This window comes from Aspergillus pseudotamarii, assembly GCF_009193445.1.
Source record: "Aspergillus pseudotamarii strain CBS 117625 unplaced genomic scaffold BDV38scaffold_5, whole genome shotgun sequence".
Classification (NCBI taxonomy): domain Eukaryota; kingdom Fungi; phylum Ascomycota; class Eurotiomycetes; order Eurotiales; family Aspergillaceae; genus Aspergillus; species Aspergillus pseudotamarii.
The window spans coordinates 305,940-323,206 of NW_022475019.1; the positions used below are offsets into that span (position 1 = coordinate 305,940).

The window sequence follows — 17,267 nt, forward strand, 5'->3', positions numbered from 1 at the left end:
TCGGTGGATTTTCCCCCCAATGTGAAACACCGTTCGGAATCGACTAACTAAATGAGAAACTTTTGTTGGTCAAAGCTATTCTTAGCCAAAATCGGACGTTCATAAATTCATATTCAGTCAAGGTCTAGTGAACAAAAATTAAACACATCTTGACATGCAATTCAACAACGTCCTTTGTGTTGTCTCCCCCGCAATGGTATAATCTTTTTATTTGCTATTCGACCATTTTAGCCTCTGTACACCGACAGGGACATTTTTGTCGATCAAACCCTGCACCTGTTCTTTTTCTTTTTCTTTTTCTTTTTTTCTTTTCCCCCTTTCTCTTCAATCTTACATTTTCCCAACTTTTGCTGTGCCCTCCCGGAAAGTCCATAAGGGTAATGATAGTTATGGATGTCTGGTAACCATCATCATCTTCCCAAACAATTGCTTCTCACCGGCAACACCAAAATACCACGTGGTTACTTCTGCAATTCAATCTGACCCTCACTTCCCGTCCCCCGGCTTTTCTTTTCGTTGAAAAAAAAAGGAGTGTCCGTACTTTCAGGGGCAAATTCGACCAAGAAGCGTCCTCTGCCACTCGGCCCATAAACTTCAACTTTTCTGAAGTGACATCTTTTTTTTTTTTTTCAACTCCCCGCTCGATCCCTCTGTCGCAGACAGCAAACATTGCATTGCGATCATGACATTCTTACTTTGGATCCCTGCCTCTTTCGCCCGTTGGATTCGGTTGAAGATATATCAGTATGAGGTGACTTTTGCTGTATATATGCTCACCCCAACCGAAAAGTTCATTTTTAGTATGCCCAGAGAAAAGGCCACTGGAGAACGAAAGAATCACATTAACAGACTAAAACAGACTCCCTCCTTCTTACCCTGATCTCAATGATCATCACCGCTATCTATGTCTACCTCCCCGACCACATCAGATCCATCTACGGCCACCTCTACTATTACTGGGCTGGTGAACGTCCCTTCATATCCTCCGCCTTGCCATCGATCAGCTCGGTATTCCGTGAGACCGGCACCCAAACGCTAGAGGTCATGTATGAGACAGCAAAAAATAATGCTGCTGCTGCCACCGATACAATCCGCGAATTATAAGTTTCTTCTACTGGCAATGGCGGGCGACCCTTTCCTTCTTCCATTCTCCTGTCCCGGCCGCGGCGGATTCTAGCTATTCGGTTTCTGTGTTACTCAAGTGTGATGCCATCGGCGCTATCTCTTGTGTGATGCCCTTATCAACATACCTTTGAATAATTTCTACCTCTGCACCTCTTACGCATATTTGGTCCTTGAGCATGGTTTGAGGCCCCAGCTTAGCAGCACTGCCTGTGATGTCTGGGCGCATCTGTTCCATGTTGGCGTTGTGATGTTGTTCATACGGAGTTTGAGCGATATGTTCCTGAGCAGGCCGGCGCATCCTAGGAGTTCTTGTGTTCATTCTTCGCTCTTTCTGCTTTTTAGCCTTCAGGGTTCTGAACACTCATAGCAGCGAAGCCTTGATTATTACTGTTACGATGAAATACCCTTAACAGCGAAGTCAGCTTTATTCTTTCCCCCCAAGATACCATCGCTATGGAAATTATAACTCTATGCCCCAAGTCGCCCACGTCACAATCGTTTTGTAAGCGCCTATTTGCATGGTATTATTCGACACGCCAGGCCTATAACCATTATTATCAACCATTAAAAGATACTAGGGCATAGCCCTGCACAGCAGTGGAGGTTAATGATGTCTCAACGAAAGAATGTACAGGGGAAATAAAACTCGTAACCAAAACTAGATGCCCATTTTAGAACCGAATTCAACTCCCAACATGCCCAGAGAAGAGTGTTAAACAAGAACAACGTAAAAAGTAGTACACGTGCAACTGCCACATGGTAACTCCGCCAACCTTTTATCAGACTCCCATGCCAATCTAGCCCACGCTAGGCAGCGCTCCCTTTCGTATAGACCCAGCCCCCTCCCCCCATTACTTTTGACCAATGCAGTCCTAGGACGCTCCCGTAAAACCATGTCCATAAACCTCAAATTTTTACTCCGCGTTTTGTGCCTGACTCTCAGCCTGCATTTGAGCTTCAGCCTGGGCCTGGGCCTCTCGTTGGCGCTTCTCTCGCCTAATAGAGTCCACCATGCGCATTCGCGCCAGTTCCTTATCAATCTCTTCCTTATCGAGGGGAATCTTATGCGATTGCTCGGTCGTAGGCCAGAATCCAGGGACACTGAAGCGGTCGTCGAGGTTTGTTCCGAAATAATACATCCATCCAATCGGGAAAAGAACGTACATGCCGAACTGAAACAGTCAGCGTAGACCTCTAGGGATAGCGCATGGTTGAATGGGTCAAAGAAATACCTTGAAAACCTCGAGGTTTCCACCTCGTAATCTCTGGAGAATGTTGGACATTGTGAGGCGTGGTTGTTCAGATGCAGTGGAGGGGTGAGAGGCGAAAAGGTTCTGAGCGAAACCTTGATTTTCACTCCGGAATTCTCGTTGCTCGCGTTTCCCCTTCTTCTAACAGAGTGCCAAAATTTAGGGCGATACCAAGGAAGCTGCGCAAATGATTTGTATAAAGATCAACAATGAACTAACGAATGGCCGAACATACGATATGCATTACAGAGCCTCCGGCTTGCCGATGATCAGCTACGCAAACAAGGCAAACTTACCACGTGCCATTCACCTGATCTAGATCACCTGACCAGCCGATAAGCCTCGGCTGCATGCGTTCGGCCCGTCGGTCTCCCCGCAATTTATGAGCGGCAGTATAGCCGTCAAATTGGCAGGGATGTCAACATCCGGGGAGTCGCTGGTCGATTACCTCCGTGCCGAATTAAATTCCCCCTCATATCCACTACTTATCTGACATAGAATAGATATATAATTAGAAGTGGATAGAGAAGCCATCTCCACCCGACCGTCGACTTATTTATCGAACATTCTCTTGACACATATTCCTAAATCTAGTTCTAACCCACTTTCTACTATTCGATTCGCATATAATCTTTCAGTCAACTATAGACACGATGACAAACGAAGACCTCGTCAAGGTTACTTACCAAGACCGGATTGCAATCATCACATTCAACAGACCGGAGAAGCTCAATGCTCTCAACCAAGACCTATATTACCTACTCGGGGAACGTCTCCGGGAAATTGACCAGCGCGAGGACATCTTCATCACCATCCTTACCGCCAAAGGACGATTCTTCTCAGCGTAGGCACCATGTCATTGATAAAGCAAGCCAGGATCCAATTGATCTAACACCATGCAGCGGAGCAGATGTTACCTCGACCCGCCCATCCGGCGACCTGAGCAGCAATGTCCGCCGCGAGCTCACGCGGTCCTTCGTCGTCAACAACCTCGACATCACAAACACTGTGGCCCACCACTCCAAGATCCTGGTAGCTGCTCTCAACGGCCCTGTAGTCGGTCTTTCCGCTGCACTGATCGCCATGGCCGACTTCATCTACGCCGCACCGCATACCTTCCTGCTCACCCCGTTCTCCTCCCTTGGTCTTGTCGCCGAGGGTGGTTCGTCGCGCGCTCTTGTCGAGCGTCTCGGCATCTCCAAGGCAAATGAGGCTCTCATCATGAGTAAGAAGATTACCTGTGAGGAGCTTGTGGCTACTGGATTCGTGAACAAGGTTATCTCTGCGCCGTCGGGCAGGAAGGATGATTCGGATGGTTTCCTGGAGAAGGTCCTCGAGGAGGTTGAGGATCGCCTTGGAACTCATCTGAGTCAGTCTAGTCTCCTGGGAATTAAGGAGCTAATCCGCAGGCCGGAGCGAGAGATTCTGGACCGTCAGAATTACCTTGAGGTGTTTGCTGGGTTGCAGAGGTTCTTGAAGGGTATACCTCAGGAGGAGTTCAGGCGGTTGGCTTCGGGAGAGAAGAAACATAAGCTGTAGTAGATTCAAATATTTATGGCTGAGACGTTTTGCCGAATCCTGTATATACGACTCAGGGGTTAGAAATATATCTTTTCCAGGTTAAGGACATGCCATGGGTCACCGAATAAGATGGTTAGCTACACTGGAAATAGCTTTACTTGGTTACCAGTAGGCGACACTTGTTTTTTTATATATTTCTGTTGAATAATGATGTGTCCGTCATTTCCCCGTTGCTTTTCCCTTATCCATTAGCTCATAAACGCCGTCTAATCCCTGATTACTCCGTTGCAATAAAGCCGGGAAGCCTGTTATTGTCCACCTTCACTATCCGTATCTGACTCTTGTGCCTGTTTGGCTAGAATATCCTGCCATTTGCCTAAGAATTCACTCATACCACCTGGACCTGAAATTGAAGCATCGACGACCTCTTTTGGCAGTTTGTGAGCCGAGTACTGTGGTGTGGTAAACGCATAAGCTTCCGGATCATCACGCTTCACGAGACGGAATTCGGGGAAGAAAGGGGAGTCCTCGTCCGCCTCATCACCGGCCTCATCCTCTGTATCTGACGATTCAGAACCGTCAGGGGCTCCCACTACATCAGTGACAGTGTTCCCGTTGAGGGACAGTCGGACAAACTGCTCTTCGGTGTCATCCTCTTCCTGGATTCCGATTGGGTCTTTCATGTTCAAGATCTCAAGCCAGCTGAACAACAACGGATCGGTCCTCACAGCCCATGGGTTGATGTCAATGAGCCAAACACGCTGATGCGGAGGAGGAATGTACACATCGAAGACAAAGCTAGGATCGGGGAATGTATCCTTCAGTTTCTCATCGAAGAATGCTTGAATCCGGGATCTGAGGGTCTCGCGCAAAGGGAAGAGGAAGTCGAAGTGATTTTGATCCCGCTGACAAATACAGAGGAGCACGCGATCGCGCACGAAGCACCGAAACTCAAGGGATGGGTTGAAGTTGACGTATTTGCGAAGCACGAGATGGTATGGAACATCAGGAGTGGTCATCGAGTTCGGTGTATCCGGGACACAATCATCGAAGGGAAGCTCCAGGTCATGGCTGATAAAGTCACTGCTCTTCAAGAGAAGGTAGATGTCGTTTGGTGTGCGGCATTGCATATCGTTTGTCGCGGCCATCCAGGTTGCATCTTTGGGAGCGCTCCAATTCAACTTCGGGGTTATGATACCTCCAAGCTCCGAGATTGTCGTCTTGATCTGGCTTTGGATTTCTGCCCATTCGGTTGATGGGTCTGGCTGTTCGTCGGCCTCGTCATCGGAATACGTGTCTAGGTTGTCATCGTCTGTGGGCGTGGTATTTTCGGGAGGCAATACAATACCGTCCGCGCGGAGGTAGGAGATGAACGGCACAGTCAAGGGGATAAGACGCGATTTCGGTGTGAGCGCACGGTAGCTAGGGGAATCTTATGAGTACAGTGTATGGTTCACAAGTAGAAAAACATACCGAGGTTGCCAGTCATGATACGAACAGTGCAAGATGTGAGAATAAGTGACTGGAGGAAAGGGGAGTCGCTGAGGCAGGTCTGTTGAGGCTTCCGCCGAAGGCGGCACCTCAGTGTCAGAGTGAGGCATTATATCTGCAGTTGTTGTGATCTTCAATATGGTCAAAAATGTGTCTAAAAGTGGGGGGCAGAAAAAGATAGGGAAGTCATTCCGAGGGGTTTTATTTGAAAGATGAGTCAAATCACTTGCCTTTTGCAGTATGGTCAATACCAATATGACAATACATTTACAGATCCACACAGCGAATTTCTGGAACAATCTCTTACTGGGTCCATGCTTTTTACGTACCGCCTTTGGTCAGGTACGAGAGGTTAAAGAATGGCCTGCTTTAGGTAGGCGGTGTATATTCAAAGTGGCTGTTCCAGAGATTACATTGCATGCCCTCGTATGCTCCTGCCACGTGCTGCCTCAGGCATATGCCTTAAGCGTCATTACTGCCTGTGTAGCAACACGAAGTTGCAGCATTCCGCTCCGTTAGCCACCCTCGGCTTCCACCTGTTTCGTATTTCATAATGGCGTTAGACGGTCCAGATCCACAGAGCTTGAATACATGGCAGGATGCATTCCAGTATCCAATTCCTACGGTGCGCCGTGTGGAACAGGAGCTCCGCCGGGACATCGCCAGCAATAAGGAGAAGCTCCGAGCTCTCGTTGGGTATGACAGCAAATGCCAATCAGTTCATATTCCAAGACTAATTCATAGCGCGTATTCAGGACAAGATATCGGGAGCTTGTTGGAACCGCCGAAACAATCGTATCGATGAACCGCGAGATGCAGGGAGTCGATGCGACCCTGGCAGATATCGGACGAAGATGCAACCCACGATTAATGGAAAAGAAAGTTACACATTTCAGTCAGATAAAAGAAGATGTTCACGACAAAGGTATAGATTGCCGCGTACTTGAGCTTCCACATGCTCGGGAGCTGATCAGGGTGTAGGCGCAACCAAACGAATCGTTGGGGCTCAGCTTGCTTTACTTCATCGTTGTGAGACGGCTATATCTCGGCTACTGAGGAGGCGTGATTCTCTTCTCCTGGGAGCTAAGCTTGTGGTTGTTTCTCGACTCCTGCATAAAGCATTGTCCCAGCAAAAGACGGTGCCACCGTTTCTCGAAAGCCTCCGGAATCAAATAGCTTCATTGAGGCAGACCCTTTTGAGAAGAGTCAATAAGTGCCTAGCCTCAGCTTCATCAACAGCAGATGATATTATTGACGTCCTAGCTTCTTACTGCCTAGCTACGAGCTCCTCCTCCGAAGATGCTATTCGTCACTTTCATAGGGTACGAGAGGAGGTCATTGAGAGCCAACTAGGGCTTGACGACCCGTCAGGAGGGAACATTCTGAAGGCTTTGGGACTATACGTTAGTACACTTCAAATATCCAAGATCTTACTTTCCCGTCGACTATCAGATGTTCTTGGCAAATTGAAAGCACGCCCTATCTTGACTGATCCGGAAATTCACAATCTTGATGACCTTAGCCTTGATGTTCTGGGGCGCTGGGTGCCACCGGATGTCAGTAACTTCACACCATGGATCAAATTGAGTGAGCTGTCCAAGTCCGAAGTGGAGAAAACGCTGAAAAGATGGTCGAAGCAAGCCTTCGAGAAGTTTGTCCAAGGTTGTCAGAAGAACTTGAAAAGCTGGCCGAACTTCGCAGAGTTGCTTTCGCTTCGTGAAAAGGCCTTGGAATTCTGGCTTCGCTCTTGGGCTTCAACAATCACACATTCGTCTCTTCAAGTGTTAGAAGGCATTCGAGGGATCTTCAACAATCGTCTGATGGATATCTTATCTGATCAGGCTAGGTCGTTGGCGGACTTTGGCCTGGATGTCACATCTAAGATCTCAACTTGGGACAAACTAGACCATGTAACCTCTCAGTCACTTTGGGATCATGAACTGATGGTATCCGATTACTCAAATGGTGCCGACGCCTTCAAAACAGCCATTTCTGATAGACTCCTTGGTCGTGATGAAGAGGTTTCTAATATCTTAAGGGGATATCAATCTTGGCTCACGTCTATTGAAAGATCCAAAGAGTCCATTGATGAACTACGACAGATTCGGTGGACTGACATTATCGAGGAGGGCGGAGATGAAGACTTTGATCTAGATACCACAGCGGCATTAAACGAAGACGACCCTCGACTGCTACATGATGCACTTCAGTCTGCTGTCAGGAAAGCCTTCAATGCTCTTCAATCTTCATTCGGTGATGCTTTCCAAGCTTTTGGAGACTCGAATCATAGTGGAAAGGCTGCATTTATTCTTAGACTCATCAGGCTCGTTCGACGAGGCCTCCCAGACCAACTTTTTGCCGATGAATTTACTTTCGCCAAAGATATTGTTCCTCAATTGCAGGAAATGCTTGCTACTGAGGTGGTCACGCAGGCGTCTCCGTCGAAATTGCTAGCCAAACCGGGTTGTCGGGTTCCAGGCCGAAGCCTTTGGGAAGGCGATCCTGAACTTCCAATTCAACCATCCCCCTCTACTTTCAAGCTTCTACGTCGACTTGTAGGATCCATGGATCGTTGCGGCCCCGGGCTTTGGGATGTCACAACTGTCCAAGTTCTCAAGCGAACCTTACAAGGGGAGCTCTCAAACGCTATCACCTCGGGTATTAAAATTCTAAGTTCTTGTGACACTGAAAATAGCAAAGAAAATACTGCGTCTGATGGCGGGGAGACCCCCAGTGAACAGGAAGGTCAAAACGGTCATGATGAGGAGCGGGCAAAGGGTGACGACGTAAGCGAGTCTCGCAATGCTCGTGATTCAAAACTCCAACTCTATTATGATACTGCCTATCTGAAGAATGCATTGGCAGTGAATGACCCTGGGCAGAATCTACTAATGGGCGTTCTAGAAAAGATTCGCAGCGATGTTGGATCGGCGGATACCATGACCATGGAACATAACGCTGCAGAGTATTGGAAGCGTACCCAGCTGTTGTTCGGGCTTTTAGCAATTGGCGCGGAGCAATAAGCTGGCCGTTGTTTTATTCTAGGATACAGAGAGGTAGGTAGTGCTAGAAGAAGTCCGTTTGTATATAGTAATTGAATAATAAACATGGGAAAAAGTTACTACTTGGACTTTGCAGATACCTTAATGACGATAAAGATGCGGCTATGATCCGCTAATCCCAGACAGGTTGGTCGTTCCGCGGGGGATTCTCACCGCCCACGTCACGTTTCCGGGTACTGCATCAGTTGGCCGCGGGAAAACGGAATGGTTCTGGTGACTGATTCATCCGCCACACTAGCTCCATGTTTTCAACACCGTCTTTCCTTGGACAAACTCCATAATCATTCTCTTCGCCATGGCTACCCCGAGGCTACCCTTCCTCTACCCGAACTTGATGCGGGCCGTACGTTCATGCGAACCCGCTACCCATCGCTCCGTACGGATCCCGTCCAAGAACGGCCACGCTCCTTTCCATACCACTCGACGGCGGGCTCAAGAAACATACCATCGACGATACGGGCCTGCTGCAGAGGCGAACCTGCCCCCTCCATCACGTCCTAGAGATGAATTGACTCATGCACAAGTGCCACAGCCAGCGCCGAAAGATACCAACACCCCGCCGAACACCGCTCCTCCCGAGAAACTGCCCCCTCAGGATACCAAGAGTAATACTCCAGAAGCGTCTTCCCAAGCGAAGGACCAAGAGACCTCAGAGTCTGGTGACGAGAAACAATCGGATGAGCCCACTCCGCACGAGGAATCTGCAATCGAAAACAACGATGTCGAGCCGCTCTCCACCTCTCCAATCGAGAATGCTGGAGAAGAGCGACACGAAGAGCGACACGAGTCTCCGAATAGACCAGACCCTCTCGATGGTGTTCTTCATATGCCTTCTCCCTCGTCCTATTTGATGCCGTCCGGTGCAGCCACTCCCGATGGTAAACCACATTTGACACCGCCCCCCTATGTACATCATTTCGATACCTACTCCCTAGTCCGTGACCTCTCCAAAGGTGGTTTTACGGAAGACCAGTCTGTCACAATCATGAAAGCAGTTCGGAATATCTTGCATAATAACCTCGACATGGCAAGGCAGAACTTGACTTCTAAGTCCGATGTTGAGAACGAATCATATCTGTTCAAGGCGGCTTGCTCGGAGCTCCAGTCATCCTTGCAGACAGCTCGAAACTCCGAAATGCAGCGACAGCGTGCGTCGCGGACACAGCTTCAACACGAAGCCGATATTCTCTCCCAGCGAACGAATCAAGAGCTTGCCGGTTTGAAAGACGATATTAAGGCGATGTTCAACGACCATAAGATGACGACGCGAGAGCAACAGCGAAGCATAGATACCTCGGTTCAGGAGCTTAACTATAAGATCACGGTCTCATTGAACAGCGACGGTAAAAGTGAGATTGAGGGTCTACGTTGGATTCTGACGAGAAGGGCCGCATTCGCTATTGCCGCAAGCGCTTGTATGTCCCCTCATTTTCTCCTCGGATGTCTTAAATGCTGACCGGACACAGTCATGATTATCTCGTTTCTCAAATTCTATTCGTCACGCAAGGCACAGGACGCCGCTGAGAAGAAGAAAAAGGCATCGTCTAAAAAAGCTACAGAGAAACAGGCAGCGAAGGAGCCCATTATTGGTTCTGTTATGCCAGTTCCAGATGTGCATCTTACCGAATCTCTGGGTTAAGGACGCTGCTCTATGACCTTATTGGTAATTTTTACATTTCCTTTGTCACTGCATGTAAAACATACTATTTATGCTTGATTAAATGTTCACTACTCCGACGCACTGGACTCGTCCCTTTTCTACATTTATCCTCGATACCCCAGGGTCACGCTTCCAGTTGGAATATAGATATATAGACTTCCATCGAATTTCATACCTTCATGGCAGATTACCTGCCCCCTCTACATGTACATATGTCCAAGGCTTTTCGAATCTAAAACCGATCATTGGCAACCTTCTTAGTACGTCCGAATGAAGGAAAAATCAAGGAAGAACATCGTCTATAGAATTCGTCTATTATTGTTTGAACATAGATGCATAAAATTAGGGATTCGTTAGGAGTCGACATATCAGCAACATGAAGATAGTGTGGGGGATGAAGGCAGAAAGAAAATGCCTAGAGAAATAGACAGCACGGTCTCTAAAGTTCTAGAAATCGAATCTCAAGGCAATACTGGGCTCATTCTGCTGAGCTTGCACGCTGTCTCTGGCACTCTTATGGGCGCTAGAGTCAACATTCACACTTCGAAGGATGTCCTCGAGAAGCGCTTTCTGTTCCGGAATCATTGTAGCCACAAGAGCCCGGAATACTGACTGGTCCGTCTTGGCGAGTTCCAGTAGATGAGCAGCTGTCTCTTGGTAAACGGCTTGTCCTTCTCTCTTTCCACGTGCAAGGAGGGCGGACATGACGATGGAAAAGGCAGTGGGTATATCACTAGCGTTGCTAACATAGGAAACTATTGTGCGTGCGATGACGGTTCTTGAATTCTCTGGATCGTTGGGGACGTCGCCATTTTCCATAGGGCAGCCTACGAGGTAGCTGATCAGGCGAGGGAACAAATATCTGGCAACTACTTCGTCTGTGAGAGATCCCGTCGAAGCCAGAAGGATTGATCGGAGGCAGCCTGCCGCAACGTTTGCGAGACCGACGTCCTGAAGGCAGTCTAGGAACTCGTTGAGGATGCGGACAATAGTGGGGTCATTAGGGGGGAGGACATGGCCTCCTGTGGTTAATAAGATGGTGATCGCCAAAAGCGTGTTCTTGGCGCAAGGCAACGAGGACTCAGACTCGCGACGCTGGGCGATTGTGAGAGTGGTAAGGAAACGTGTGAGGCAGCCGCGCAATTGGCGGGCGACCACGGGCAGGTTGCCAGACACTCCTGGTCCAACATCGTCCGGATGACTTATACTTTGAACAAAATGTTTGAAAATTGGAAGTGCTTGAGGAACGACTTCCGATTGGCACAACCCAGTGGCAAGAATGGTGGTGAAGATGTGTAAGATGCATGCGTTAAGGTCATTGCGAATTATGGAGGGGAAAATGGACGCGACGTTTACGAGGGATGACAGGGCGAGGCGGATGAGTGACAGAGCATCATCTGAGCCCACGTTAAACCGCGCGAGTGGCACCGATTCACGAAGGTTCGGCAGTAGCCCGGCAAGAACAAGAATAATACTTCTGGTCAGCTCGAAGAGCTGCTCAATATCATCGGACAGATGGTCGCTTCGCCCCTCGCTTCCCTTTGCAGAGGGATGATCCAGGGACAAGTTACGCGCTATTTCAACGATGACATTCTGGATGGGTGTCCCTTCAGTCAACGCGAGACGATCAAGGGAATCCATTGTCTCCGAGAAAATAGCTTCCTGATAGATGGCATTTCCGGAGATTATTGGCCGGAGAATCCGCTTGAGAGCCTGGAGAATCTCTAGTCTCTGCGACGCCGTAGTAGACTGGTCAACAAGTGCTTCGAATGCCAAGCCAAATAGAACGAAGAAGAATGCAACTGGTTCATCTCGGTAATTAATGTCGTTTCCTTTTCTCGTTGTCTCTTCGTTTGTTACATCCTCGTTGTCCTGAGACTTCTCAACGGGTTCCTCATCTGGCTTCGTTTTTCCGTCCAACGCGTCGAAAACGAAATCGATATCCTTCTCCACTAAGCCCGCGACGGCATCAACGAGGCTCAGCCAAGTGTCTTGATAGAACTATAGATAAGGTCAGCTTCTATACAATAAGACATTTATGATTTAGGCGTAAGTGGCTGACCTTGAGAAGAGTCTCTCGATTCAATGCAGCATATACCTCGTCCAAATCGTTGCTCAGTGGCCCTGTTCCTAAGCTACCAGATATGTCTGGTTCGAACCGTAGGCGAGCATATTCCTGCAGGGAAGAAAGCCACAGCGGCGTAAGTTTAGCGAGATGAGACTGGACTACCTCATTCAAGTAATCTTGCTCGATACTTGCTATTTGAAGCCGAGCCCAGGCAGAGTACAGTGCCATCTTTACCATAACCCTGGCGTTTGAGTTTAGACCCTTCAAGTCTCCAATCTCAGTAGTGTCCGGATTTTCTGTACAATATTAGTTAGCATGTATATTAATAACCATTAATCTCGCGACTCACTTGAGAAGTTCTCAAGACCCAGCACTAGCAACTTCAATATCCTGCCCATCCGGTCTACGTTTGTGACAATTCCTGTTGCAATGAAGGTAGCCGAGACATTGATGGCCCCCGACGCCAGCTCCGGAGAAGAATCCGCAGCAAATGCTGGCGTAAGTGCAGAACCGATCTGCGCTTGGTATTGCTCCAGGAGAGATGCTTCTGCGAAGTCTGGATCTGGAGTCTTGCCAAACATCTGGAAAGGGTGTCAGTTAGGTGACAAGTGTCGAATGACATACAAACTTACCCTAAGGACTTGATCGAGGATTTTAAGACCCCACACTCTCAGTTCTATCACGTTGGCAGTAGAGGCCGAGAATGCCATCCTCACAATATCTCCCACCCTCTGTTGCAGGGCCAGCTCAGCAGGGATTGTCTGATCGGGCAAAATCTCTTGCTCTACCGTTGCCAAAAGCTCGCTAAGACAACTGAGAACAAAGTTGCGAGTTTGCCATTTCAGTAATTCTTGTCCAGGGATAGCCTCATTTATATTATCTGATTGCCCAGCCCCGGCAATAGCGGATGCAAAGCCAGCAACTTCATCGTCTGGTATATCATTCACAGCGGATTTGACAGCTGGCGTGGGAGGTGGCTCTTCCACCTTGCCACGCGTCTTTGTCAATGTGTTATGGAAGCGCTGTACCCACAGCTCAGTCTCCTCAAGAGCAGTCTGCTGCAGCCAGTCTTGGATCATGCTCTTAAGATTCGCATTCTCTGGACTATCGTCGAAGGCAATCCAGATGTCCTCCTCTAGGGCCGGCGCAGCTTTCAGAACCGACACTGAGTCCCGCTTCATGAGGTTACTCAGTCCTCCAATGGCCACATCCCTCATTAATGGGTTATCAGCAGCGAGTTCAGTCTGCAGACGTTTCACATATCCTGAGAAATCCACGTAATTGGGAGCATAAAGCGACAAATGGTCCAGGCATTTAGAGCTTTCAGTAACCAAAGCCGGGTTATCCTCCAACTGAAACTGCCGGAGAAGAGTGAGTATAAGGTTTCGCGTTTTGGCAATGTCCTGGAGATCGGGACCCAAAACGTTGATCAAGGAATCCACGCAACGGCTAATGACTATTGGGGTAAGGTAAGACATTTCGATATTAGAGGTTGCAAGTGTGGCAGACTCCTCGTTATGGGTATCTGCGTAATATACTTGCGCAAGCATACCGAGCGAGCTTGAGACAAATGGCGAAAATGTCAAGCCAGCAGAGTTAGCTACTCTTTCCAGCCCTCCAAGCGCCCAGAAATGGACCACAGGGTGAGGATCATTGCACAATGACATTAGGACGCCCACGATAGTTTTGAGGTGTAGACCAGCTGCCATGCCACCTACCTGGGAATGAATGCAACCCAAAGCAGCAGCACAGCCAGCACGAGCATTGGGTTCTCTGTTGTCTACTATTGTGTCGACAAGCCAATTAATCTGCGAGGTAGTTAGAGTGTTTCCAGAGCTCTCACACAGTCTTCCGAGAGCTTCCACCCCAATGGTTCGAACTACTGGGTCAGCGTCGGTAACAAATTTCTAAGACATTTAGTTCAGTGACTCGTCCCATAGGTTTCGGAGGACCCTACCTGCAACAGCTCTTGCAATATCTTGTCAGTCGTAGGGTTGAGTTTTCCACTCGTCGAATTAGAATCTTTGAGGGCAACTTTCAAGGCCTCAAGCAATGCCACGGCGATGTTAACTACCATGGCAGCTTTGCGGCCGGGGTTGCGTTGCAAGCTTGAAGAAGAAAGAAAGGTTGCAATTTGCTCTACGCTACTTTCTTGTACTTTGGGAGCGTGTAATGGAATAGCAACGGAGAAGAGCTCAATAGCAGCATTGACAACGCCAGTAGGATACGGATCGGCTAGCAAACAGCCGCCATGTCTTGACGCATATAGAAGGGCAGAGTCATGCTCACTCCCTTGACAAATCGGGAAGGTTAACTTGATAGGTCAGTTCTACCTGGACTAGCTTTAGAGAAACCTGGTATACTTACAGCATCGTCAATAGCCTGGTCTGCCGATTCCACTGCTGACCAAGCCGGTCCATTGTCATTCTCATGCTTTCCGGACAGCGTCACGCGAACGTATTCCCTCGCTAATCCAGTTAACCCGAACGCAAAATTGTCACTTAGATCCCACAAACTCTCGAACTGAGCTGTAGAAGCTGCGATTGAGCTTTCAAGAGGACCGGCCTGGGCGTACTCTGGCTCAGCAAAAGACGATATAGCTAAACTTAGAAGACTGGTCTGAGAGATTACATCTCCATGGCTGAGAGGGTGAACATGGATCAGCTTGGAGAAGCACTGCAATACACGCCGCCGAACCATGGTTGCAATATCATGCAATTGCAGAGAAGGATGAAGACGCTGAGAGATATCCGCCACGGACTTCTGTCGGGGCAAGTCATCAAGAAAGCCAACAGTGTTCTGTAGCATAGTAGCGATTCTCCTGGCGCCGTCTGCCGTGATCAGTTTGCTATTGAATTCTAAGAACGCTAACAATGATCCCAATGCAGATTCCCTGACGTGGGCAAGGAAGCTCATCTCCAAGTTCCCACGCTGGGCGAAATTTTCTTTGCCTAGGTGCTTAGGAAGCGCATTTTTCCACAGGAGCATCAACTGCGACAGGTGTATTTTCACGAAGCTAGGCCCGAGAGGCATTAGGCCCCCGATTAAAACCCAAGCAACCTGGATTTGTGTACTCGCAGCACGCAGTTCGGAGTTGCTGCTCGTCTTTAAGAGATCTGTGGCTTGAGTGAATACCCGAGAATACACCTCGACGGAGCCGTAAAGCGGCTGCAGCCTAGAGGTACTCAACATGGCTGACAACCCATGCGCATAGCCGACGCAGCGTCGCGGCGCTTGGCGGGGTGTAGAAAGCTGTCCGACCTCCCTGTTCAAGCTGTTTAGACAAATCGTAACGCACGACAACATCTGGTGAGGACAGGCAAGTACAAAGTTGCGCAGGCAGTGTGCAACATGTATCTGCACGGTATAGCTAGGGTGAGGAAGAACCTGGAGGAGGGCTTCACGGCAGGGCTCAGCTAGGGACACGAAGGCAGAGCCAAGGGATGAAATTAAAGAGGATAGTGCGCTAAGAGCACTAGTTAACGTGTACTTGCTAGGTTCACGACGTTCCTGGATGACCTGAGGGTAATCCTTAAGAACTTCGTTGATTAACCACTTCGCAGCATTGAGCTGGCTGTTTTCACTAAGCGACTCACGGCCAACGGTGTCCTCCAAGATACTTTTGACAAACTTTCTCGTCACGAGAAGCCTGAATCGGTTGTATGTAACCGTTGGGTGGTTCAGGAGTTCAAGAAGAAGATGGTTCGCAATTTCCCCATAGCGTTCTTCAACAAATTTGTTGCCCAAAATACGCAGGACATGTTTATAACAGACTGCAATACCTGCACGTGAACGATTGGACGTTGTGCTGCGCAAATATTGGGTGGATAGTTGGCGAAGAAGGTCGGGCAGAAGGAAGAACAGGCGCGACTCGGGTTTCCTGGATACGGACGACTCAGAGACCTCCGCCTCTTCCTCATCCTCCCCAGGGCGCGGTGTTGGCTTTTTCGATTGTCTCTTTGCTTTCTTAGACTTGGGTATTGGAGCAACCTTGGCGTCCGTGGCATGCAGTTTCGCTAGCACTCGTGCCAGGCAAGCCGCAGCAGCATGTCTGACAGGAGCGGCTGGGCTGTCAATACCTTTCCAAGTGACTGTCTTGACATGATCAAAATCGTTTGCATTATCGAAGAACGGTGTTGTGTTCACTAGCTGCTCTAAGCATCGGCAAGCATGAACCTGGACGAATGTCGATTTATCTCCGGTGGCTGCATTGCGAGCTTGCTTCCAAATATCTCGCGCCGCCGCTTCATCCACTGGAATGCCCACACCAACAACCACCTTCCGTAATACTGCAAAAATGGATCCGCGCAGGCCAGTATGATTACTGGAGTTTTTCAACAGTTTGAGCAAGCTGTAAATGACAATACCCGCTTGCGCAAAGACACTTTCACCAGCTACCGCGAATACCTCGCCCAAACAGTGAGCCGCACCGAATTTGGTTCGAAGCTCTTCATGCTTGCCCGCATTCAAAAGCCCAAGCAAATCAGTAACTGTTTCGAAAAGTACCCCGCGATCACCTTTGCTAAATATAGCTCCAAAACATCGTCCCAGGTTGTTGCGCACAACTCGCGTGATCGTCGGCGAGGAAAGGGTAAGTAATTTGAACAACTCCTTTTTTAAAAATTTCTGCTGTGCCGACACCTGTGACTTTTCCAGTCCTGAAATATACTGTACTAAGTCCGATGTGAATGTGAGGAGGTAAAGGTCCTGCTGTTCGGAGGGGAGGGCATGGAGCTTGGTGATATCCAACTCGGCTCGAGGGGGCGCATTGTCGGAGGATGTACGTGCAACGGTTTCAGATGAAGACATTGAATTCGATAGTTCCGATCAGGGGCTTCGCCCATGAGGTTTCCCTGAGAGGAATGTCTAAATTTAAGAAGAAGGAAATTGATGGTATGTGTGGGCTGAATTAATGATTGTCTTGTCTAAATATGGGATACGTACTACTAGTATATCGGAGACGGGCCCCCCTTCTCGGCGCACCCTGGCCACACCTCCGTCCGGGGTGGGCGACGGAGTAAATGTCGGGCCGGTAGTCCCATAGATAGGACGAGTATCCATGTACTTCGTACACGCGCACCTTAAATGCG

The 17,267-nt window shown here is 48.8% G+C and overlaps 7 protein-coding genes across 7 annotated transcripts; 4 read left to right on the forward strand and 3 right to left on the reverse strand.

The window, feature by feature from the left end:
* The first annotated feature begins 543 nt into the window (after positions 1–543).
* BDV38DRAFT_151012 (serine palmitoyltransferase small subunit family protein) lies at positions 544–1,141 on the forward strand. Its single transcript, XM_032051627.1, has 2 exons — positions 544–800; positions 860–1,141. Exons 1-2 carry the CDS (start codon positions 683–685, stop codon positions 1,102–1,104), a joined length of 363 nt encoding a protein of 120 aa, XP_031918222.1. The 5' UTR covers positions 544–682; the 3' UTR covers positions 1,105–1,141.
* Positions 1,142–2,039: 898 nt separating this feature from the next.
* On the reverse strand, positions 2,040–2,408 carry BDV38DRAFT_278335 (uncharacterized protein; the record flags this gene model as incomplete). Its single annotated transcript, XM_032058692.1, has 2 exons — positions 2,040–2,297; positions 2,358–2,408. 2 exons carry the CDS (start codon positions 2,406–2,408, stop codon positions 2,040–2,042), a joined length of 309 nt encoding a protein of 102 aa, XP_031918223.1.
* Positions 2,409–2,672: 264 nt separating this feature from the next.
* BDV38DRAFT_151008 (dodecenoyl-CoA isomerase) lies at positions 2,673–4,059 on the forward strand. The gene is made up of 2 exons (XM_032051626.1): positions 2,673–3,219; positions 3,278–4,059. Exons 1-2 carry the CDS (start codon positions 3,029–3,031, stop codon positions 3,912–3,914), a joined length of 828 nt encoding a protein of 275 aa, XP_031918224.1. The 5' UTR covers positions 2,673–3,028; the 3' UTR covers positions 3,915–4,059.
* A 145-nt stretch (positions 4,060–4,204) lies between these two features.
* Positions 4,205–5,497, reverse strand: cdc123 (cell proliferation protein CDC123; the record flags this gene model as incomplete). Its single annotated transcript, XM_032056677.1, has 2 exons — positions 4,205–5,318; positions 5,370–5,497. The coding sequence occupies 2 exons, from the start codon at positions 5,495–5,497 to the stop codon at positions 4,205–4,207; spliced, it is 1,242 nt and encodes a 413-aa protein (XP_031918225.1).
* Positions 5,498–5,877: 380 nt separating this feature from the next.
* BDV38DRAFT_151048 (uncharacterized protein) lies at positions 5,878–8,463 on the forward strand. Its single transcript, XM_032051628.1, has 3 exons — positions 5,878–6,083; positions 6,143–6,312; positions 6,369–8,463. The coding sequence occupies exons 1-3, from the start codon at positions 5,941–5,943 to the stop codon at positions 8,408–8,410; spliced, it is 2,355 nt and encodes a 784-aa protein (XP_031918226.1). The 5' UTR covers positions 5,878–5,940; the 3' UTR covers positions 8,411–8,463.
* Positions 8,464–8,677: 214 nt separating this feature from the next.
* BDV38DRAFT_236004 (uncharacterized protein) lies at positions 8,678–10,377 on the forward strand. Its single transcript, XM_032053403.1, has 2 exons — positions 8,678–9,864; positions 9,916–10,377. Exons 1-2 carry the CDS (start codon positions 8,745–8,747, stop codon positions 10,086–10,088), a joined length of 1,293 nt encoding a protein of 430 aa, XP_031918227.1. The 5' UTR covers positions 8,678–8,744; the 3' UTR covers positions 10,089–10,377.
* Position 10,378: 1 nt separating this feature from the next.
* BDV38DRAFT_236007 (AP-1 complex accessory protein LAA1) lies at positions 10,379–17,192 on the reverse strand. The gene is made up of 6 exons (XM_032053404.1): positions 14,545–17,192; positions 14,135–14,491; positions 12,810–14,084; positions 12,527–12,758; positions 12,172–12,473; positions 10,379–12,110 (listed from the first exon to the last, which is right to left on the reverse strand). The coding sequence occupies exons 1-6, from the start codon at positions 16,984–16,986 to the stop codon at positions 10,557–10,559; spliced, it is 6,162 nt and encodes a 2,053-aa protein (XP_031918228.1). The 5' UTR covers positions 16,987–17,192; the 3' UTR covers positions 10,379–10,556.
* Between the last annotated feature and the right edge of the window lie 75 nt (positions 17,193–17,267).